This window comes from Equus quagga, chromosome 12, assembly GCF_021613505.1.
Source record: "Equus quagga isolate Etosha38 chromosome 12, UCLA_HA_Equagga_1.0, whole genome shotgun sequence".
Taxonomy (NCBI): Eukaryota; Metazoa; Chordata; class Mammalia; order Perissodactyla; family Equidae; genus Equus; species Equus quagga.
Genome location: NC_060278.1, coordinates 13011951 through 13036915, shown reverse-complemented (window position 1 = coordinate 13036915; position 24965 = coordinate 13011951). Strand labels below are relative to the sequence as shown.

At 36.2% G+C, this 24965-nt stretch overlaps 1 protein-coding gene across 16 annotated transcripts in view; it reads left to right on the top strand.

The window, feature by feature from the left end:
* MLLT10 (MLLT10 histone lysine methyltransferase DOT1L cofactor) overlaps positions 1 to 24965 on the top strand; it is a 257846-nt gene that overhangs the window by 218957 nt on the left and 13924 nt on the right. For all 16 annotated transcript variants that reach the window (XM_046678439.1, XM_046678438.1, XM_046678444.1 and 13 more), the window contains 3 exons: positions 11452 to 11630; positions 21529 to 21646; positions 23005 to 23077. In XM_046678439.1, coding sequence (XP_046534395.1) covers positions 11452 to 11630; positions 21529 to 21646; positions 23005 to 23077 — 370 coding nt within the window. The remainder of the gene's footprint in view (positions 1 to 11451; positions 11631 to 21528; positions 21647 to 23004; positions 23078 to 24965) is intronic.

Here is a 24965-nt window from a genome sequence, read left to right as displayed (position 1 = left end):
CCTTGGGCCGCCAAAGTGGAGTGCACGAACTTAACCACTCGGCCACGGGGTTGGCCCTGAGTAAAGAATTTTAGTGAACATGTTTTCCAATTTTAGGGATTCTTTGTGGTCCTTGTTAAAACGGACCTGATCTGGTTTTGTTCTTTTCCTTTTGTAGCTCTCTTCTCAAAATATTTTTATTTTGAAACATTCTCAAACTTAGAGAAAAGTTGCAAGTATAGTATAGAAAACTTTATTTTCCTAAAGCCTTTGAGGCTAAGTTGGAGACGTAGTGCCCCATCAGCCCCGAATACTTAAGTATTTCTTACAAACAAGGACATTCTCCTACATAATCACATACAACTATCAAGAACGGGAAATTAACACTGCCACCTTACTACCTTCTAGTCTTCAGAAGCCATTCAAGTTTTGATGATTGTCTTAAAATTCTTGAAGATTATAGGCTAGTTATTTTAGATTTGTTTCTTTTTTTCATTATTAGATCCAGATTATGTTTTTTGGAGCAGGTTATCCTAGAAGTGATCTTTCCATTGCATCTCATCAGGTGGCACATAATCAGGCTTTTCCAATGGAAAAGTTTTCTTTTCCCCTTTGTAATTAGTAAGTATGTTATAGAATGAACTTTGAGATTATGTAAATATCCCATTCTTCATCAAACTTTCATTTTATATCAGTGTGGACTTGTGGATTCGTATGGGTTATAATCCGTTTATTGTGATGCTCAAATTGTTCACAATTTAGCCAGTGGGAGCCCTTTTAAACTGGCTCCTTGTCCTTTTGATATGTCACCTTTATTCTCTGAACGCTTCTTTACTTTCTGGCACTGCAAGTTTGTTAGTTTTCTGTTGCTGCCGTAACAAATTACCACAAAATTAGTAGCTTAAAACTACAGAAATTTATTAGTGCACAGTCAGAAGTCTGGATTGGGTTAGCTGATTTCTCCGCTTAGAGTCTCAAGGGCTGAAATGAAGGCACTGGCCACCGGGGCTCTCGTTGTCAGGAGACTGGGAGCAGTCCACTTCCAAGCTCGTTCAGGTTGTTGGCAAAATCTAGTTCTTTTCTTAGAGTTGTAGGACTGGGGTCACCATTTCCTTTCTGGCTGTCAGCTGAGAGCCTTCCTTAGCTCCTAGAGTCTCTCCCATCCTTGCACTTGTGTCCCTACATCTTAGAGCCAGCAAAGGTGAGTTGAATCCTTTTTACACTTAGAGTCTCTCTGACTTCCCCAGCTGTCGCATCTCTCTTGCTTTCTCTTCTGCTACATCTCCCACTGACTCCTCTGCCCTTCCTCTTCTGTTTTTAAGGGCTCGTGTGATTACAATGGGCCCACCCTCACAATGTAGGATAGCCCCCCTATTTTAAGGTTAGCTGATCAGTACCTTAATTGGATCTGCCAGGTCTTTTCACAGCAGTACCTAGATTAGTGTTTGATTGAATAACAAGGGGATAGGAAACTTGCGGGGGAGGGAGGCTGGGTTGGGGGGGCAGCACACATCTTTACAGTTCTGCCTACCACAGGAGGATGTCCCAAGTTTCTCTTTTTTATATATAATGTTGTTCCTTTCTCACATTTGTAATTCTCCTTTTAGGTTCTTAATCATTTAAAATATTTATCTCATGATCTTTATTTACTCTTTCTCTTTCGTAAGGTCTTTGGAGGACAGTCAAATCCTAATGTTTGTGTCTGCTAGCTTGTGATCAAGGGGATTGTTTCCTTCCATGTTTTCTAATTTTGGATTATGGACTCATTTTATAGCCTGGGTTGAGGATATATCCCTTCAGAGAGGTTTTGTGTTTGCCTGTGCTGTGTACTCAAGTGACGGTACCACCTGACCCCTTCTTTTGTAGTTTAATGTTTGGGATTTACCAGACCAGTCACATAGTATAAATTCAAACGCAAAACCTATTTGAAGGCAAGGCTGTGGTTATAAATTCTCAGGGCAGACTTTTCGTCCCCCTATCCAGAGCTCACGTCAAATTGAACAAGCTTCTTTATTTTCTCCCTACGCTGTGATTTTTGTGTTTGTGGGGTTTTTTTTTCCCTAAAAGTGTAGCCCTTGGAAAGTCTTAGTTAGACAGTCACGTGCTGCTTAATGAGAGGGATACGTTCTGAGAAATGCATTGTTAGGTGATTTTGTTGTTGTGCAAATGTCATACAGTGTGCTTAGGCAAACCTAGACGATATAGCCTACTACACACCTAGGCTCTATGGTACTAATCTTATGGGACCACTGTCATATATGCGGTCCATCATTGACCAAAATGTCATTCTGAGGCACATGACTATTTAAATAGATCTTATTAATTTTAACTTTCCATCCTTTGGAGGCCCAAGGGTCTCATCTCTTTTCCTTGTGGGCATTACAGACAAAAGTCCTAGGTTACTAAAACATGTTGGCTCCTCTAGGGTGACCTGTTAAAGCTTTTTCCTCTTCATTTTTTGACTCCTAAGGATTTCCCTTACCTTCTTGTGGGCTCAGCTATTCATTTTTAGGTCATTTTAATTAGGGAGGTTTTTAGGTTGTCTAGTCTGCCTCATTGCCAGAAACAGAGATTTTTCCACTGATTGATTTTGTTCAAACCATTTCATACTGGCTTCTGCAACTACTACTCCACTCAGATCAGGAATAGCTTTCAATACCACCGAGTCCGGTGGATATTTCTCACTCTTCGTCTTAGGTGGCCTCTTAGCGTATTTGTTCTGTTGAGGACCTTTCTTTTCTTGTCTTTTTCACTTTCTCTTTCTCTTCTTTCCCCTTCTCCTTTCCTTCCCTTCTCTTCTCTAACGTTATACTTAACTTGGTTGTCTTACTGTTTTGACTGTTTCTTTTTAGTTTTCTAATGGCTTCTTCTCCTTTATCCTAATTTAGCGTTGAAATTTCTTGGGGCTCAGTTCTGAGCCTCTGCGTTTCTCCCTCCATAATTCTCACCAAATTTAAGCTTAAAATCTCTTGTCTAAAGCATTGTAATAACTACTAAAGTTCTCTCTCTGATTCCACTCTTCCATTGTTTTTCAGGGCATTGTTCACATTCTTTTCTCCAAAATGACCTTTTAAAACAATAATTTCGATCATGCCACTCTCTTGGTTAAAATGCCTTAATAGCTTTTCATAAGGATGAAATTGAAAAGTCCTTTATGGCCTGCAAGGTTCTACATGAGCTGGTCCTTGGGCTGGCTTGATCTTTGAGCATCTTATTTCTTTACTTATTATACCACACTGGTTGTATCACTTAGGGTCCATTGTGCACAAGCCACAGAAGTGGATTCTGTCAAATTTAAGCAAAAAAAAGAATTAGTTGGAGATATATGTTTATTTTAGAGAATTAAAGGAGAAACTCTATCCCAGACTTCTGGGAGAAGAGAAATAAGGGTAGTTTCAAGGGCTAGGTAAATAAGAATTAATAGACTCCTAATATTAATACCATTAGACTAACTTAGGTCTGACCATTGTCTGCCCATGTGAGTATGCATTCAAGATTTAAATTCCTAGGAGAGTTTGTTTGTCGCAGCTTGAGTCGCATGTTCATCTTTGGGCCAAGACTGTGTGAAATTGGGGAGAGGTACTTCCCTGGTCCAAAATAGGTGCTATTTGGAAAAGGGAAAGAATTTTAGGCAGGTAAATAGAACAGAAATGGTATCTAAGGACTTCCTTTTACTTTATGTGTCACTTCTTCACAGAGGCCTACCCTATACTGCTAATCTTAATTAAGTTACCCCTTATATTCTGTCATAGTGCATTCTACTTTTTCATCATAGCAGTAATATTTGTGTGATTATTTAATGTCTGATTCCTTCTCTTTAGTATCTGTTTTCTTTTTTGTAGTATCTTTGGCGTCTAGCATTGTGTCTGGGCATATAAGGCACATAAGTATTTGTAGAATATTGTAAAATGAAGTCAACTATGCAATATTCAGTTGATTTCATCAAAATGACATTAACAACATTTTAAAAGATTTTATAATGACATAGGAAAATATGTAAAGTGTAAAAGGATTAAAAATACTATATCCACTATGTAGGCAGCTGTATAAAGTAAAATAAAACCATAAACTATGCATCAAAAAGTCTAAAAACATATAAAAATATTGACAATGTTTGCAGATAATTTTTTTCTATTTTTCCATTTAACATTTTTAATAAGGAGTATGTGTTGTTTTATAGGTAAAGTCAAAAGAAGCAATACATAATGAACAAAACTGTTCGTCTCTGTGTAAAAATAGAGCAGCCTAAGAAATAGTTAATGCTTGCCTGAAGAGATTTAGGATCACGTATATTCCATCAAGATGGCCAAGAGTCTCAGGAAAGACAGCTTTTACTTTCTTCAAAATTTTATGTTACCCTCTCTGAGTAATGAATGTGTTAATCATATAGAGACTTATTTCACAATTTAGAAAGGGAGAGCCAAGATAAAGAATATCCTTAAAGTGTTCGGTCATTAGTTGCCAAAGGGAAGGGACATTAAGGCAACATCAACAACGGAAGCTCTCTATTACTGTATATATTATCCTATTTACTTCTTTTAACATTAATAGATATTGTTCCTTTTTTTTTTGAGGAAGATTAGCCCTGAGCTAACTGCTGGCAATCCTCCTCTATTTACTGACCCTGAGCTAACATCTGTGCCTATCTTCCTCTAATTTATATTAGGGACTCCCGGCACAGCATGGCTTGCCACACGGTGCCGTGTCCGCACCCGGGATCTGAACCGGCGAACCCTGGGCCGGCGTAGCAGAACGTGTGCACTTAACCACTGCACCAGCGGGCCGGCCCCTGTTCCTTTTTATATTTAATAATATGGCTACTATTTATCAAATGCTTACTATGTGGTAGACAGTATACTAATAATATAGTATATGCTTCGCATGTATTAGCTAATCCTTGCACCAGTCCTGTGAAATCATTAGTGCCATCCTCACTTTATAGAAGAGAAATGTTAGGTTCAATGAGGTTAAGTTATTTGCATCAGGGAGCAGGATTTAGACTAACTATATTATACTCCTATATTATTATCTATATATTACATTATATGATCCTCCAGAAAAGAATATTCAGTCTCCTGGGGTGTTGATTAGGGTTAATTTATCAGGCTTAGTCATTTACTTGGTTAAATATTCCTCAAGACTATCCCATTCATTTACTCTGGTTCTTTTCTGCACAAGCAACTTGATGTGGTACTGGTTTGGCACCCAGGCAGTTTGAAACTGGGAAGCAGGAACTTTGGTTAGTGAACACTAATATTTCTGTCGCTAGACAAGTACACTTCTGTCATATATTGATTTTATATAATTGCAAAGGGCACACTAATAAAGCTTAGGTCTGCACAATGTTTTCTTGACTCCACCCACACTATACTCTTCTTCCTAGGATCGCCATCTGTCTGCGTGTTTCCAGATCCACTGGGCATTTTCAGTCTGTGTCTTAACTAGCCTTTTCAGCATCATTGATACCGTTGATGCGGCCCTCTCTTTCTTTAGTCTCTTTTTCTGGGGTTTAGTGACGTCACACTCATTATTTTCTTCTTACCCCACTGATCTCAGTTTTCTTTACAAAGTCCTCTTCCACTAATCATCCTTGAAATGTTAGAGGTCTTTAGGACTTAGTTCTAGGCTGATTTTTTCCCTTTTACAAACAAAAATCCACTCTTCCTGTTCCAGTTTTCAACACCTCAGTAAATGGTACTCTAATAACTAGCCAAAAACCTGAGATTCATTCGTAATTCTTTTCTTTACTCCATCTACCAAATATAGCTCATCTTCAAGTTTAGGTGATTATAATTGCTAGATGGCACTTCAGATCCCTCTTTCTCCATGTTCACTACCGCTACCACCTTAGTCCAGAGGGACTTAATCCTTCATCCAGATTGTGGATTAGCCTCCTGAATGGTCTTTCTGTCTCCCTTCTTCCCTCCTCCAGTTCATTTGCTACATAGCAGTCAGAGGGATGATCTTTGAAAAAACCAAGGCTTGCTCTTTGCCTTTGGTATCTTCCCCTTGATCTTCACATAAATTCTAGACACCGCTACGTGGCTTACAAGGTCCTGTGAGATCTGCTCCTTCCCCTCTCTCCAGCCTTGTCTCCTGCCACTCTCTCCACTATGCTTCCGCCATATTACCTATTTTCTCTTTCTCCTGGTGTTTTGAACAGCTTTTCTACTTCACTCTTTGTCCGGTTAACACCTACCTACCTAACCTTTAGGCCTTGGCTTAAGTATCATTTCTTCAGACAGATCTTTTCTGCTTTCTAATTTTTCACTCTCATCGTACCCTTTTGTCTTCCATCATACCACTTGTCATATTTATAGTCATGTGTTTAATGTTTGCCTCCATAATTAAATAGTAAAATCCTGGAGAACAGAGATCTTTCTGTCTTGTTCTCTACTTTATTTCCTGCTCCTAGCACAGTGCCTGTCTTGTAGTAGATGCACGATAAATATTTATTTGATACACGGATGGATGGATGGATGGATGGATGGATGGATGAATGAAAGAAATTGAATCAGTATGTCACTGCCACCCTCTGTATCATTATTTCTACTCTCTATCTGTTTCTGCTCTACTCTCTATCGTGAACAAATGAATTTCAGAACAGTTTCCTAGAGCTTATGCATTGCAGGATTCAGTTCTATTTAATTCGATGAATGTCACCTTGATTTGAACTAAAATACCGTGTAACTTGTAAAAGATGGAAATAGAATGAAGTTAAATAGCAAGCAGATACAGAGCAATCTAAGAGGAGTATTTGCTTTGGGAAAAAAGCTCTAGAAGTCTTAGTAAACTGTGCTATACCAGTCCTACCTGAGGTGTGAGGGAGTTGAGGGAGTCAGTGATCCTCATTTTCAAAAAGAGATTTAGAATTTTATGCTTTCCTGCCTTGATATGAAAGGAAATTCTGATTTGTTCTATTCTGTAGCAGTAACCTGAATACCAGGCACAATTTCAAAGTGTGATCACTACATTGCACATTTGTCTGTGCAGTTTCCCATTTAGGTATGTGCTAATACAATATAAAAACAAATTTAAGTGTAGAGATCGAAGGTCTTCAATCACCACAATTTTACTTCTCAGTATCATACTTCAATGATATATTATTGCATGTGGTAATGGTAATTGCAGTTTTCCAAGTGTAGTAGGGACATGAGAGAACCTGACAATTACAATACTGTACTTTCTTGATTTTAAAACTAACTTTTTAACTAGAGCGTTAACTCTAAAATAGCTGTAAGCTATCATTTATGGAAACTTACTGTGTATTAGGCATTGCTAGAACCTTTACATAGATATTCTCAAATAAAAGCCTTTAAGGTAGCTATTATCTTGGTCTTAAACAAAAAAAAACAATATGGAGGCTCAGAAAGATTAATTTTATTAAGATCACATAGTTGAGAGAGCCAGGAGTTTTATCTCAGTTCAGTCAAAAACTTGTGCAATTTTGATTTCAGCATGCTGCCTCCAGCTAACTTTTGTCTTTTAGTTTTAGGAGTTGGTGATTCCATGTTTAGTATGCTTTTCACCATTAAAAAACCCCAGATAATCAGCATTCTACCTCTTAAGGTACTTTTAAAAAGCTGAGTTTAAGTACTTCTCGTTGGAACTCCTCCACCCTAGTCTCTTCCTCTGAACTTAAATCATCCTTCCTGTTATGTGTCCTTCTTAGGGTACCGAGCATTTCTTTCCTGTATGATAGTAGCTTATGAATACCAGTTAGCTCTCATAGCACCTTGTGAATACCAATTAGCTCTGCTATGAGACTGTAAGTTCTTTGAAAGCAGAATTCCTTTCTGTTCTTTGCTGTCTTCAATAGCTTTTATAATAAGAATCTCAATAAAAACTTGTTGAATGAACTATGGAGTAAACTTTTTTTGAAAAAAGTACCTTTCTCAGCTATGCGCCCATCCTTTGGAATATAATTATAGGTTTATAAATACTCACTTCATTTACTTACTATCTCTTTTCTGTCCTTCACAGGCAAACTTCTTAAAAAGAATTATGCCGAGATTTATTGTTACATTTAGTGACTCCTTTTTCTGGCCTTACCTTAACTGACTGGTAGCATCATTTGACCTTTTCTGTTGAAATTCTCTAAGGAGTTGCTAAGACTCTCTCTCTCTCTCTGTGTTTTCTTATTTTGTTCTTTGTGGTCTTTCTTTGTCTACCCTTTAAATGGTAATATTCCCTGGGGTTCTTTCTTTGTCTTCTTCTCTTGATCATGCTGAGAACTTTCCCTGGCTGATCTCACTTTTCCATTCCTTGGCTTTGACCAGCTTCGTACAGGAGATGTACAGGATATGTAAATCAGATACTTAGAGGAGCCAGGTAGGCAACGGGAGTGAGTGCAGTGGAGGAGAAGACTAAGGAGTGACGGAACCCTGCTGGTGGATTGAAGAGTCTGTGCTTTCAAGAAGTAAAGCTTCTGTCAAAGAACCCAAAGCTCCGGCAGGTTGTTGCTGTTTCAGGATATACGGTTTCCAGTGCTGACAGAGCTGCAGTTTTTCGGAAGGAATTAGAAATCGAGACTTTAACATGGAATTTCCGTGTTTCTAAATATGAACTGGTTAAATTTTTCAAACACAGTGCAGGCCAACCAAAAGCCTTTTTGAGTTTTCATGTTTGTTTATTCTCACTTTACTATGCTTCTGACTCCTCGATTTCTATCTCCAGACCTTGTTTTTCTGCTGAGCTTCAGGCTCATCCCGTTCTGTTCTAGACTATATAGGAGTTTTATGTTTGACAGGCATCTCAAAGACCATAATGATCAACCTGAAACTCAGACGTTGTTAGGAGGTGGTTTCAGTTATAGAATCAGACAGCTGTGAGTTTGCACCCTGTTCCACCACCTGCTAGGTCACTAAGCAAGTTACTTTATTTCTTTAAACTTCTGTCTGCCCAAATGTAAAATGGGAGTAATATTTACCTCTTTGGGCTGTTATTATGGTAGCATGGTGACCTACACATGGTAACCAAAAACTGGATGCTCTCAGTTGGTGTTCCTGCTTCCCTGAGTGAATGACATCACCACTCACACACCCACTTGCTGATGCTTAAGAGTCATTCTTGACTCCTCCCCCTTTTTTATTCTTCAAGTCTGATTAGTTATCAGTCCTATGAACTTTGTCTTTGTAATGTCTGTTTACTGTTGTTACCTTAGTGTAATCCCTGTTTTTGCTCATCAGTATTACTGTAGCAGCATAACAGCTTTTCCAGCCTCTATTTAAATCCCCTCCCTAGTCTCGTCTCAGCCTTGTGCCAGTGATTTATGTTTTGCTTAAACACCAATCTGATCACACCAAACTTTTGTGTACAGTCCTTTAGTGGCTTCCTATTATCTCTAAATTTTTTTTTTAAGGTTTTATTTTTCCTTTTTCTCCCCAAAGCCCCCCGGTACATAGTTGTGTATTTTTAGTTGTGAGTCCTTCTAGTTGTGGCATGTTAAATTTTTAATTTTTAATATTTTAACATTTTTGTTCTTCTTGATCTGATTCCTGCTTATTTTTTAGCCTTATTTCTTGCTTCAGCTATACAGATAGTACTTAGAAGGTTTTAGAATTTGCCCTGCTCCCTGTTGTGTTTCTTCCTCAAACCACCCTTCACCTCTGTTCTACAGCTCCTTCAGAAATAAGCTTTAAAAGCACCCATCTCTTCCAGTAAGTTTTTTGACTCCCACCCTCTCTCACCCCTGGTCTGTGTTAGATGCCCCTTTTTATGCACTCATAGCCTCCTGAGGATGTCTCTATCTTAGTACTCTTCACAGTCTTTTGTAATTGTCTCTTTTTTCCACTAAGCTTCTTGAAGGCGCAGACCACGTATCTTGAATGGCTTTGTATCTCCAGGGCTTAGAATAATGTCTGGCAAACAGTGAGCTCTCAGATGTTTGCAGAATGGATGCATTTGTTGAGTGAATAAATTACCGTTTTTCTGGATAAATTGTAAATATAAAAAGGAGCCTCACTTATAGTTGTAAGGCCTTTAAAATATCCCAATTCTTTTATTTCCCTTGTTTGAAGATTATAAATGCTTTTATTTATTATGAATCAATAATATTTATGTTTAGAACAAAGTAAATTGTACTGTTGATAGAAATAACTAATTATTGTTGCCTTCAAGGGCTATAGTTTCTCAAAAAATATTTTTTGACTGCAGCCCACTTAGGTTCATTTTTTCCTGCTTTCCTCTTGTTAGGGTGTCAAATTCTTAGGATCTCATTCTCTTTCACCCTCCCTAGAGCCTTGGTTATAGCAAAATTTCTCAGCTTCCATGCTCTTGACACTATAGGCCAGATAATTCTTAGTTGCAAGGAGCTGTGCTGTGTATTTTAAGATATTTAGCAGCATCCTTGCCTCTACCAGTATTACTAGATACCAGTAGCGCCTCCTGGTTTTGACAACCAAAAAATGTCTCCAGAAATTGTCAAAAGTCTTCCTTGGAGCAAAGTCTCCCCTAGGTGAGAACCCTGTGGGTTTACTGATATCCCATCTCTTATCTTATCCTCAAAGAGCCTCTCCTTCTCTCTGGGCTCTTTGTTATCGGGCGTAGGGGCATGATCTCCCACCTTTAAAAAAAACAAAACATCTTTTATCAGAAACTCCTTATTTCCTCTGAACTTTTGCTTATTTTCTCTTTCCTTCTTCTTTCCCATCCACTTGTCAAGAATGAATTACTTCCACTCTCTCATTTCCCACTTTCTGGCTTTTACCCCCATAGTGCTGCTGAAAATGCTTTCAAGTTTCCTGTCCTCTTTTCCTGTGTTCCTTGGCGTGAATGTTAGCACCCCCTCGCAGTCCGTGTCGTCTTCATCTCTGAGACCTTCCCCGACTCCTGCACCCCACTCAGTCATGAAGTCTTCTTTATTCCGCCTCCTGAACATCTGTAGAATCCACCTGTATTCTTCATTCTCACAGGTGTGCCCACCAGTGTCATCAGCCTCTTGATTAGTCTCCGAATCTCTAAGTCTGGTTTTGTTCTATTTTGTTGTCTACGTTGTAGCCTGGGTGACCTTTCTAAAACAAAGTCCCTTCCCATTTCAGACCTTCTCAGTTAGTTCTGGGGCCCTAGTATCTGCATTTTGAAAGGCTTACTTAGGTGATTTTTATGTAACTCTTAATTGCTTCATTCTTCTATTTAAGAAACATTTCATTGCTCTTAGAAATTCCTAGAACCCTTATTATTATTTTTACAAAGCACTTCCTGACGTGATCCCTGCCTATTAGCAAAGCCATTTTTGATACATAAAAAATGGTTTAGGTTCTTTTAGACAAATGTTTTATAAAAAGTCAGTATTTATTAATTTAGTTACTGTCACTTTCTTTTTTTTTTTTTTACCACCACCAATAAAGTTTATCATTGGGGGAGGGATCAGGAGGAAACATGGGTATTCTAACTTATTGATTAATGTTGTATGTCTGTGACATTTGACTGCTAAGTTATAAAATATTTAAATAAGATTTTTTTTTCTTTCAGGTATTTATAACAGCAATGATGTAGCAGTATCATTTCCAAATGTAGTATCTGGCTCAGGATCTAGTACTCCTGTCTCCAGTTCTCATTTACCTCAGCAGTCTTCTGGGCATTTGCAACAAGTGGGAGCTCTCTCCCCGTCAGCCACATCATCTGCAGCCCCCGCTGTTGCTACAACTCAGGTAAATTATCACAGTGCTGTGAGTGACCTGTAGATGGGTTTGTCATTTTCGAAAGTGAGTTTGACTGGAGGAGAGAGAAATGAAATAGGGCTTCCTGTAGGAATTTATAAAATAGCTCAATTTGTATTGACCTGTGAGGGAAATTCTAGACACCTTTACATGATATTCATGAGAGAGGACAAAGAAATATGTTGGCACCGAATGGGTCTTTTCAGTTTCTGAGTTTTAATTTTGTCCTAATGATGTAAAATAGTAATTTGGGGAGAGCTTTTATTCTTTCTTTTAAAAAGTAGTACTTAAAAAGTATGAACCCAGTTTGGATTTTTTTTGGTTTTAAAAATTCCTTTTATAATTTTAAAAATCACACAAATAACTTGAATATTTGCTGTCTAAATTTTTAAAAACCAGTGTAGGAGAATATAGGATAAAGAGTGAATCATCCCTTTAAGTACTATATGTTTTTCCTCCTAGTAGGAGAGAAGGAATGTTCATAAATATTGTAAGTAATGGTGACTATGTTGGTGGTTTTGCATTTATTTATTCCTTTTCTTCACTTTAGATCTGTAACTTGATCGGTGACCTAGTCGACAGGAATGCTTTAAATTAAAAGTCAAATCGGAAAAGTCATAATCTTGGATTATATAAATAGGACAGTAAATGGGCAAAGCTTTACACACACACACACACACACACACACACACACACACACACCCCTCCCTACGCCATCTGCCCACCCCTACATTTTCCTAAAGGTAATAATTTAAAATTACTAAAGTATATGTTTTTTATTTAAAATTCTTCATAATTTTACTTTCATTTTATCCAAAGCTCTATAGTAAGTCTTTTAATGTTTTGAGAAAATTATAATAGTGACAAATGTCTAATTGCAAACAACTAGTTAAATAGTTGTTTGCAAATTGCTGTAAACTATACATTATGAACGTGTTCGTACTTTCCATTCTACGGGCTTTTGGAATATATATACACTTTTCCAGTATTTTCTGTAAGTTGTACATCAAAGCCCAGCGTTGTTCAAGTATGTGATGGCAGTGCAGACAATCGTGATGATAATTAGGTCAGGTATTAGAATAAACAGCAGACAGTTCAGCACAGAAAATCAATGGCATGATTAGTGTTATCATATTTGAAAACGAAGGTTAACTATTTGGTGAACCTCTCAACCTGAATAAGGGAAGTTTGACTAGTTTAGGAGAGTTTTTCTTTAGCTTATTTTACTGGCCTTGGTGAGGTAGCCATAATAATAGGGGTTTGGGGTTATAGAAGGTGAAAGGATAAACGAGAGAATGGCTCTTATAAATAGTTTTATCCGTTTTAATTAAGTGTAACCATATGCTGTTGATAGCTTTATATCCTTGGACAAAGTCTCACATGAACATTTTCAATGTGCATTTTTCTTTTCTTTCTTTATAAAAGTCTGTTTTAATTACTCTCCGGTTAATTCCAGGCTGAATTAAGCAAAAATCTCATTTCTTCTCATTCATTATGTTTGTGGTTTGGGGGTTGGCATTAGGGAGGTAGAGGGGGGAAGTGGTGGTGAAGAGAAATTTATAGCTAGAGGGAAAATTCCACTTAACATATGACTCAACTGAAGAACAAAGAAATCATAGTTGCAAGTAATCCAGGATTCAGTCCAATTAAAATCTTTACTGTTTATCCTCTTTCCATGTTTCAGTAAGATGGGTCTCTTATAAATATGATCATCCAGTTAGACTCAAATGCTGCATGCTGAGACAACTGCATCTATGTTTCTGTCTAGCAGTAAATGCTTTCTGCCTTCAAGCTGAAGCTTATTTAGCCTGGCTTATCTGGTGCTGCTGTAGCAACCATCAGTCTCCAGGCAACTGAGGCACGGTGACCTCTCAGTTGAACTGAGTGCAGAACTACTTCAATTTAGCTGCCTGAGACAATAGTATTGGTATTGAATGTGCAAAATGTGAATTTTCTAGGCAAAACGTGCAAGGACAAGGAAACAAAAATATTTAGAATAAATTGAATGTTCAGATAGGACTCTTAAAATTGTAATGCACTTGGTAATTGAATCTTTTTTTCAAAATGACAAAAGTTTATTTCTGTTTAACATTCACATAGACCCTGTTTGTTTTCAAATCATGCAATTCATTGTGTTTAGATAATCACATCCTAGCCTTTTATTTAGGGTTTCTTTATAAGTAGTTGATTTAAAATGAAAAGAGCAATGGTATAAGTGGGTAAATTAAAATTATTAATATTTAAAATGTAATTATGGAAGTCTTGTTATAATTATTAAGAAAACCATCACACCAGCAAGCAAATGTTTTTAAAAATATAAATCAGAAAATAGAATGTTAAATTTGAATAATATTTTGCCTCCCCATCTCCCCCCCCCCCCCAAAAATCTTAATGAAAGTAGTAATTTTTAGTGACTGGCTTGGTGCCAGCAGGACAAAAATCCAGAGGTCATTCTTGATCTTTCTGGCCTTGGTTTTAAGTAAGATAGACAGGCCTCTTGTTTGGCTTATTTGCTGTCTTAAGAATTGTTCCCTGGAAAGTGGTCAGGGAGGTAAGATCAGGAAGAGCTAATAGAAATTAAAAATGAGAATATGTTTGTGCCTTTAATGGGAGAAAAAGGAGACACTTGTAAAATTTTGGAGGGTGAGGGACACGGTCTGATACTTAGTAGCCCTAGTTTGAAAAAATGTTTGATAACCTGTTTTATATTCTTCAGTGTTAAATCCTTTTGTTTTATTTGATATACTTGTTTTTAGAGTAATTGTTCATTCGCAGATATCAGCAATATAGTTACAGTTATAGTTCCTTAACATTATTGGAATATAGACCCCATGTGATTTTTCAGTGATGTGCTCTGCCCTCGTGTATCATGAGTAGAGCTATAAATTAGTTTCTGTAGGTGTGCCATTAATTTTTCATTTTGCCTTTCAAATTCCACTCTGTTTCCCGGTTCTACATTTATTGTGTTCTGTCTTTAGGAGAATTCTAGTGCTTTTGGTGGAAGGATGATTACTTTAATAGAAGAATTTAAGACTGAATGTAATGAAAAAGAATTGTATTCTAATAGATCTCACATTCTGGGTTTTGCCTTTGGATACAGTCTTCATATGGATGATCATGGTTCCTTGTTTACTCTGTTACTTCTTTAAAAAATGATACAGGTTTAAAAATAATTTAAGTGAAGGAACTTCCAAGGTTTATTTATGTGTTATTTAGTAAATGCAGATATTTAAATATTGTAAAGATACAATGTAGTAAATAATGTTTTGCAGATTTCCGTGAGACTTCTACTTCAATCCCTTTCAGTGTTTTGTTTCCCAGTATCCTGACTTTGGTGTGTGTGTATGTTGGGGAGTTGTCTTAGATGGAGTCCTTGATTTCCTTTCAGATGGTGTCTGATACACCAGACACTTTTATTCTGTGTGAGGAATTGGTTCAGTGTCCCAGGCAGCTTCACCTGACTTCAGAGGATCTCTGACTTGATTGGTCAGAATCAGAGTTTCATCTATTTTAAATAATTTTATTATGACTTGTAATTTTAAGGAAGTTAACATTCTGAGCAAAATTAAGTTTTTGTAAGTCCTTTGTAACATCAGTCACTTAACTATTGGATGATGAAAAGGTTAAGTAACTGCGCAAGGTCACATGTCAAGTAGGTGGTGGAACTTAGTTTGAAGCAAGGCAGCCTGGCTCCCGAGCCTGCTCTCTGCTTTGCTAATCAGTACCATAAAAATGGGTCTCCCAATTATGTGCCTCTGTGTCAGGGGGTGTCTTTCTGAAAAACATTGTTAAGAGTTTTACTTTGTCCGTTTATGTGATACGATGCAAAATGGCAGAAGTGTGAGTCAGAAATACTGGGTTCCAGGAGCTTTGCTATGCCCTAGGGTGACTCTGAGCAGGTCTTTTAAATTTGTGGGCGTCGATTTCTTTCATACGTAAAATGAAATACTTTAAATACCCGTCCGCCCTGTGCTACAGGTGTGCTGTGAAGTTCAAATGAGAGTGAGTACTCTGCAGATGATAAAGTCCTTTGGAATTAATGGTTATTGCACTGTTACAGTTGTTATAGGACAGTATTAATTTCAACTGCTACAGGAACAGCCTGACTACCAGTGAGAAAAATTGTAGACGATCACTTTTTCTAAAAACAGTATTAAGATTTTCTTTTAAAGTTCACAATTCCGTGTTAACATAGGTATATGAATTTTAGCCATTTTAGGTTCAGCTGTTGACCATGGTCTTTTCCAGTTCTTAAATTATTTCAGTAACTGCTGTAGTCATAAGGACTTAATTTTTTCCCCAAAAGATAGGTGATGTATTGATTAGATATTAACCAATTAGGAAACCTGCTTAGAATTGGTTGGTTATTCTCTACAGTCTTGTTGTCCAATCCTGAGTGCTCAGTGATGGTTTAACTACAGTTTAATCCCTCCCACTACTTTATAGAAACTCAATTGTGGGGCATTTCAGTATTAGCCTAAACAATGGTTTTGAATACGTTAAGCTCCTAACAATTAGGGAGCTGTTTGGGGCATTGAATAATGTGGAATGATGCAGTTGAACCTGACAGCTTTAACAGTCAGCCTACTCATGGGACCTGAAAGTTGTTCACACTTGGTTTCATCTCTCATCACACGCTGAGTATTAAAGCCTTACTGGTGGTAGCTGACACAGAAATGGGGTCTGTTATCAGAACATGTTTCATAGTGCAAAGTTTGAGTGCAGTTAGAGAATATATGAAACTTTCCATTGTTCTCCAGTTTTTCCTGGAAACTTTTCTAGTCAAGCAAATTGTGTTTGCAAATTGAAAAAATATATAAATCATCATTAAAATATTTGAATCCTTACATTATATTTGCAGTATTACTGTGTTATTTTAGAGTACATAGATTAAGATGCTATTGTATAATGAGACATACCATCTAATTTTTTTAGGGAAACATGTTTTAATCTTTGAAATATAACCATGTTGATATCAGAATATAATTGGTAAATTATATTCTCCATGAAGTGAATGGAAAAGGTGGAAACCATAATAGCTTATGAAAATAATTTTTAAAATAACTAGCTAAACTTTGAGTGGTTATCATGTGCCAAGCGTTCTTCTAAGCCCTTTACATATATTAACTCAATTCACTCTTAGACTATTTTTTTGAGGTAGATACTATTATTACCTCCATTTTTACGGATGGAAATTGAAGACAGAAAGGTTTAGTACCTTGCCCAAGGTGAGACAGCTTGGTTTATGACAGATATAGTGATGATAAAAAGTTTTTCTTCTAAGAGTATATGTGAAATAGGAATTTTTTTAAAAACGATATTCAATTTAGTGAGTCTGATGAGATTTTGGAAGAATGTATTTTTAAATCACGTGTCAGGGTTTGAAAGCTTAAAGAAGCAGCTTCTCTGTTTTACAGCTTGTTTGAATCATTTGACTTTAATGTTTATTGACAGGTTAATTGTGCATTTAAAAAATGCTTGCTATAACCTCTTCCTGTATGATTGCAGTGTGAAGTTTCATACCCATTTTAAGAGGATGTATTGCTATGATACTTTGCAGAGGTGAAATTTTTATACTATTCTAACTTAATTTTTTTCTTTGTTCTTTATTATTCTGCCTTCATCAACATTAGGGAGAAAAAAAAAATCTACAAAAACGATACCCACTTTTAAGTCTGATATTCAGATAATTGAGTAGACTTAGCCTGACTTTTTTTCCCTCTACAGCTAACTCCTTTAGAATGAGCTAAGTGCCTAGGAATTTGATAGAATTATTTTACTCCATGACCAGGGCTCCTTTAAAACTTATCTGTGGTCGCAAGCAGACATTTGAAATGTGAGGGGTGAACTATTAACAACAGGAGAAATTTCAAGCTGAAATATAATTTTAATCTTATTAATATTTTAATATGATGTGTCAGTCTACTTAGGAAACACTAAATTTCTTTGATTTGTTTTGAGTTTGAATATTGCCTTGGTAGAGACTTTCATATCTTTCTAGATGTTTAACGTAATAAGTTATTCTTAATTTGTTAAGGATATTGTTTGGCTCAGGCTCCTAAACATATTTTGTTTCAAAGTGCCTTAGATTTATCTCAATAATTATTCAGTTTATTCTTACTCTACTTGTCTGTGGGTCCATCTTGTAAAATAATTATACTTCTCTTAATAAGACTTTTACTAGAGTGTTAGAATAAGTATAATATAACATCTTGAGTGGAAGTGGTTCCTTTCAATTATTAATATTGGGCAGAGAACAAGAAAACCTCTCTAAGATATCATATATTGGAAGTTAAAGCAGAAGTTTATTATGGCAATATGAACTTATAATTTTATAAAATATTTTTGTCTTGATCTAATCTAACATCTATTTTCACATTTTGAATAGATGACTTGATTTCGATGGGACACTATAAAGCCAAGTAACCAGTTTGTTTTGTAATCATATTCTTTTTTGTTTTAACTTCTCATTTTGAAATAATTTTAGATGTATAGAAAAGTTCCAAAAACAGTACAGAGTTCACGTATATCGTGGATACCCTTCACTCAGTCTCCCCAGTGTTAACAGCTCATATTCTTGTAGTGCCAGTAGACCCAAGGAGGATATCTGTCCACAGTAGTCATTCTCTTTACCTGGGCAAGATAAAATTGAAATGTCAGAAGGTAGGTACTTCTCTCCTAAAAGAATTGCCAGTCTTTATACCAGCTATTCGGAAACCGAGTACTTTAGTAGTTTGCTTCCAGTGCACTCTTTAAAATCCATGTCCAAAGCATGCTGTGGAGAAGTGTGTGTATATTGTTTCTTTAATTCCTTGTTCAAGGTTTCTATTTCATATAAAAGCTTTCAGTGCCCCTTATGTTTCATAACCACTGTTTCCTTAGATTCACGTGGACTTCCTTCCATCCCCCTGAATCTTAGTACTTTCACTTATTAATGACAACAAAGGTTTTTGAGTCTACCAAATGCCAGACATTATGTGTGTACTCTCCTCAGTAAGTTGCCTTTCTTATCCCCACTCTCTCATTTATCCTTCTTTGTTGCTGCTGAGTTGTGGGATCTTTTCGCTAAAATGTTGGGGAGTTCTTGGCCGTAAGGTGCCAATAGAGTTATCAAAGTTTCTGAGCATTAACCATTCTAAACATCATTTCAGAAGTATTGGCTAAGCAGTATCAGACATTTGTCGAGTCCTTAGTAACTCGTGTTACCCACTTAAAATGATGTTAATGACTTGAGTTTTAATGTAGAGTGGTTTAGATGTTTGAATACACCACAAAACCCTACCTGGTAAAATGAATAACTTACTTTTAATCTTCTTTTGAAAGTCTCTTGTTTAGATAAATGCATTAATTTTTAAAAGACAAGCAACTGTGAGATAATTTTTACCCACTCAGAAAATTTGAGAAATCAGTCATTCAGGATAATGAAGAATGTATTCTCATTTTATTTTATTATTTATTTGACTTTTGCCTGCCATCATTATAAAATACATACTTTCCTGCTAAGGATAATTTATCCTCTTCCTAATGATAGTCATTATGCAAATCAGTTAATATTCTGTACTGCTTTGCATTTTGATCTTTTAGTATAGTGGGCCTAATATGTGATAGGGAAACTAAGATAATTTGAAGAATGCATCAAGAAATTTTAAGTTAGTAAGGATAAATGTAAAGCCCTTGGCAGAAAGAACCCTTCCTGACAAAAGTGCATTTCTGATTAGAGTAGGATCTTTTGATTCTTATCAAGAGGCTTAAGGCAGCTCATAAAACTGATAATTGGAACTAAAAAAGTAGTCCAAGTGGTACAATATTAGTTATGATTCAGCCAATAGATGACTCCATGAAAAAGGAGAGTCAAAAGGTGAAGATACAGATGCCAGGGCATCTAGATGTCCATGTTCTTGGAGCACCACCCCACCAGCACTCTCGAATATGCTCATATTTTTCTCTCTCCTCTCTTGCTGTCAGCTGTTACTTCTTGCTGCCAACAAAATGTCTCAAGATATTACTTTTTCTTCCTCTTTCTAATTAATTTTCCACTTCTAATCTGTTGTATGCTTAGTTGATCTTTCTAGAATTATGTCTAGAGTAAGAGTAAATTGGCTCTGGGAAGGGCATTTTTAAGTATAAGGTCCCCAAGATTTTAGCACATGGGATTGTAACGTCTAGTCTTTCTGTTTGTCTGTTTGGATTTTTCTTGTTCTAAGTTATTTTATGAGTAGCCAAGATTCCCAAGTAGTTGACTTCTGGAGAGGTAAAAAAAATCTTCTGTATTTCCATTTTTGAATTGTGTATTTTATGTATGCTATACTACTAAATACATCATAATTATCTAGTATGATCTTTACATTAAAATTATGACTTAGCTTTTGATTGTTAAACAGGAGTTTATAGTACAAACTTATTGACTTTGTATATGTATCTTTAATAAGAGGAAAAAAATGAAACCCAGAAATTGACCAATTGAACTTAGACATTAAAGTATGAACTATGAGATATACCCTTTGAAACAATGGAAAGCAAGGACAGGACTCTGCATCGCAGAGACTGTTTCTGTGAATTGTAAAGTCCAAATTTCATGCTTAGTAAGTTGGCTAGAGGCCAAACATAATGTCAGGCTCTGAGTCTGTACAGAAACACAGTTTATTCTCCGTAGTGTTTTGCTTGTTATAACTGCTGTGTCATTTTGGTCACTTGTTTGCAGTAATACATGTCAAAATGTCCCACATCTTTTGTTCTGCTCTTATTCAGCTTCTTTATATTAGAAGTGATTTAGTTCTTTGAAATTGTTTTCCAGAATTTTGTTCTGACATAACTGTACAATGATTTCATTTTATAAAAGCTTGTTTGATTTCATTTATGAAAAAGAATAAGAAATCTACTTTAAATTTTGTGTTTTGTTAAATCTGAAAAGTATTTCAGGCTAGTAATAGCCTTCTGTGAGTAACAGTATTTTGTGTACAAGAGATTTGCTTCTAAAATGCCACATTTTAAGGTTATAATATTCTTGGAAAGTAGGAGAAAGTATTCACATCAAAGAAGGCGTTTTTATTACATTGGATTACGCAAGACTTTGGCCAGCCTCCTTAGCTTCATCTGTTTAAGGGTTCATTTTCGCTTGTTTGGCACAAGTCCCAGCAGAGGCCTTCAGAATTGTGGTTAGCAACATGAATGAATTACAAACTTTGGACCAGCTCTTCAGTTAGTTGAGTTGGCTTCCTGCCAAGAAGACAGTGCCTTATATGGGGTCAGGGCAAAGCTGTGATTCGTTGAGCCCTGCATTGTATAGAAAACATACTTGTGATGCCTGTTTGCTTTCTTTTAAAATAAAAACAAAACAAAACAGAAAAAGCAGCGGGCTTCCAAGTCTATCAAAATAGGAAGTAACAAAATAGTGTGCAGGTTTTACTAATGACAGAGTTAAGCAAAGGAAATATGGCTCTGTATAGTTAAAATGCTAAAAGTGCAAGCTGGGCCTTTGGACCGCCTTAGCCAGCCTGTGATGTAAGAGACTGAAGCATTTGTTAGACATCTGCTGTCTACCTGCCCTTATTTTGTAAACGGTTTAATAAGATTAAATAATTAGTCATGTGTTCACATGGTTACCATGCCACTGGGTTTTGGTATTGACCAGATAACTTTGAAATTAAAGCAGGAATAGTTAACTTTGAATGTGTCAATCCTTTAAAAAAAAATTAGAGTTATATAACTTTTCAAACATTTAAATGTTGGAATGGTAAAACATGTAAGAGTGAAAGTTGCTCTTCATGAAGTCAAGAATTTTTGCTTATATTCTAAGGTTGGAGAAAATAATTACTAGGTCTATTAAGAGGAAAAATGTTAAGATACTTTCAAATATAATTGATTTATCTTTGTAATTCTTTTCATTTAGGCAAATACCCTATCTGGATCTTCTCTTAGTCAGGTACCATCTCATATGTATGGCAATAGATTAAATCCAAATTCATCAATGGCAGCTCTTATAGCTCAATCTGAAAACAATCAAACAGGTAAGTTTTCAAGAATTTTTAAACTAAAATTCTATTCTCTTCCCCCAATGTAATTGCCCTCCCCACATTGGCTCATGTTATTTGAAAAGTCTAAAGGTGTGGTTAATATAGGATTGTACTTTTTTTTTTTTAACCCAAAAAATCACAGTTGGAAGTAAATAGTATGCTGTGCTGCAAAATAGTGCTGTGCTGTTTTCACTGTCTGAAATGGAAATGTGTAAGCAGAGCCGTCAGCAGGCAGGAATGCAACAATGTCTCCTGTGACTTTTGTGATTGATGTGTTCAGTTCTCACTTCTCTGCAATGAACGTAACATAACACTGGGCTTTTCTGTGAATAGCCTAAACCTTTATTTGCATAATTCATGAAATTGCATTACACAAACTTGGTTAAAAAAAAAATCCTGTTAGAGAATTTCTACAGTGTTTAGTAATCCTGTGAATTTTTACCAGTTGACATTTTGTAGCATTTGCCTCTTAGACTGTTTTAATGAGCCACTGGATTTGCTTTGTTTCATTCCATCCTTAAGGATTTGTTGACATGTCCAAGTAGTCATGCCTGTTTGGGGGAAGGGAATGGGTTTAGCCGTTCACCAAGAATGGATCAGTCATGTCTTTACCCTTTAAGGGTTAGAGGTTACCTAACTCAGAATAAGGACAGGACAACCTTGAAAGAGGCCAGATAGGGTGCTTTTATAAGAAACTAACTTAGGGGAAATACAAGATACTTTTCAAGCAGAGATGTTGTTCAGTGTTACCTAAGAAATATTTTGAAGAAGTTAATTTTTTTTCCTTTTAAATACAGAATTCTGTATTCCTACTTGTTTTTGTCAGTTTGGATATTTAGTGTTATATGTAACTTTACTCTTGGTGTGAGAATCCATTGTAGTATATATAATTTTAGTCTTGGTGTGTGGCTCTATGTAATACAATATATATTTTATGACTTGTCTTGGGATGCAAAGTGTTAAAAATACAAAGCATAAGGATTTGCTGTGATAAGCATGCAGGTTAGCTGTCCACAGCTGTGACTCATTACTTTAACCGTAGAAATTAAAAGTGGCTGAGGGGAGGGCACTGCAAATGCAAACCACGCTTCTGTGCTGTAAAATTGAAAGGAATGAAAGAACGGAACGTCATCCATGGCCTTCTACACCCACAGAAACGTGTAGGGACAACGCCTTACATGCCACAGTTCAGCAATTCTAAACTAGCAACATGCTAGGTCTTCTGCGTTCATAGTAACTGCAAAGATCGCGGTAAAGGCTTTATGTATGTTTTAGGAAAAATCAGGGCAAGAGCTTAAAACCTCTTATCTAGTGAGAGTCACTTTATCAGCTATGAAATATTTACACTGCAGATCAAGATCTTGGAGACAATAGCCGCAGCCTTGTTGGCAGAGGAAGCTCACCCCGAGGAAGTCTCTCACCACGGTAAGCGTTATTTACACTGCAGAGTGTAGGCAAAGGAAACGTTCTGAGATTTGGAAACTTCTTTATCTCATCTCAGCAGAGTGTACATTTGTGAGGCTATAAGAGCATTCTCTAGATAAGAAGCATGTCTGGAAAGTCAAGAAAAACGATTCTAAATTAATTTGAGTATTGATTTAAACACATGGTTAGATTTCTAAGCTGTTTAAAAGACATACCTTTTCTTAGATTTCCAATCAATTTGAACTCTTGTTCTTTGTCATTTGTATATTTAGCTGCTGGTATAATTAATACATTAATTTGGGTAATTCTTTTTGGTCATAAAATAGTCTTAAAATCTCTTAAAGCTGCAGACTCAATGCTTTGAACTTTGGGTTGCAGTTTTAGCCCTGTTGTGGGCAATGCACTTAACCCTTTAGTCTCTACTTCCTAACTCAGTAAATGGAGTTCTTGTGGCTCATCTCTAAAACCCCTCTAATTCTTAAAATTGTTTGAATCAAAGTATAGCAAATGCAGTACATTTCTGTGAAATAACTACATTTCTATGAAATTACCTTAGATATTATATGAAAGAATTCAGATACATTTATTAATATATATGTGAGGTTATTCCTGTTAGCAGGACATTCCTAACCGGAGTTGTATTGAAAGGGTTGAATTTCTCTGAGCACAGTCTCAGTGCGCCAAGTCATCTATTCTCAGTAGGGAGAATGGTAATAGGAAGTATTGTGTCAGTTAAGAGAAGACAATGGAACTTTAGGACATGGTTGTCTTTTTATTAATTTTATTATCTTTTCACTTTCTCCGCCTCCTTCTAATTTGTTTTGTCTCTGTTCTCTTGTTTTGTAAACTCTGCCTCAAGCTTGGTATTAGACTGAGTGAGAATGGGGAGCAGAAGGAGGAAAAAGCCCATTCTAGAGTCTTTTTTCAACTATAGGAAATTTAAATTTTCAACTATGGGAATTAAAACATTCTATTAAAAATTAAATTTTTTATTGGATGACTGCTATGAATATCATTGTTGCTGTGTTGCTGCTATATTTGGGGAATGTCTATTAAGGAACATCTTTATCACTAGAGAGATTAGTCCAGTAACCTCTAATTTTGCTATTTTCTAGTGGTAACATCTAGTGGCACCTTTTTCCTATGTAATTCCTGGATGAACTAAAAGTAGTATTGTTTCTCCTATTCCTAGTTGAACTCTGCAGAAAATTAAATATTCCTTCTTTTGAAACTGGGAATCTGAAGTACACAGTGCTGTCATCTGACTAATCTGTAATTTTCTGTTCTGATAACTTCTGTACTGTTTTAGACTTCTGTTCAAAGAAGAAAGCTAATGGAGTTTTGCTCATATGTTTAGTGAGGAGGCATTTCTGTTTTCCCCTTTTAAACTTAAAATATCATGCCAGCTACCCAGAAATTATTCAAGATCCCTTGGTGCTACTTTGCTTAGTGTAGTTGTTTTTCATTAGCTAAATGGATTTAACACAATGAATGGTACTAAATTATTTTTAGCATGTATTCCAGCTTTATATTACCCTTTAAAAATCAGCCTGAAATGTAATAGCCTAAATTATCCTGGCATAATGTACTGTTTGGAGAGGGATGGCCAACTGTATGTAGCACATGATGTTTACATATGAAATAAAAAGCCTCATTTGTTTAACTTCTTATTTAAAGAGATTTTTATAGAGAAGCATATTAAGGCAGTGGCAAAACACTAGTGGGTTGTTAGAAGACCTGAGTCTTAGCCCCAGCTCTGTCATTTACCAGCAGTGTCTTTGGACAAGCCATGAAAGCCCCATCTTGTTTCCTCATATAGAAATGGAGCCAATAAACCAGGTTTTGACTTCTCACTAGGTTGTTGTGAAGATCATGTGAAATAATTATG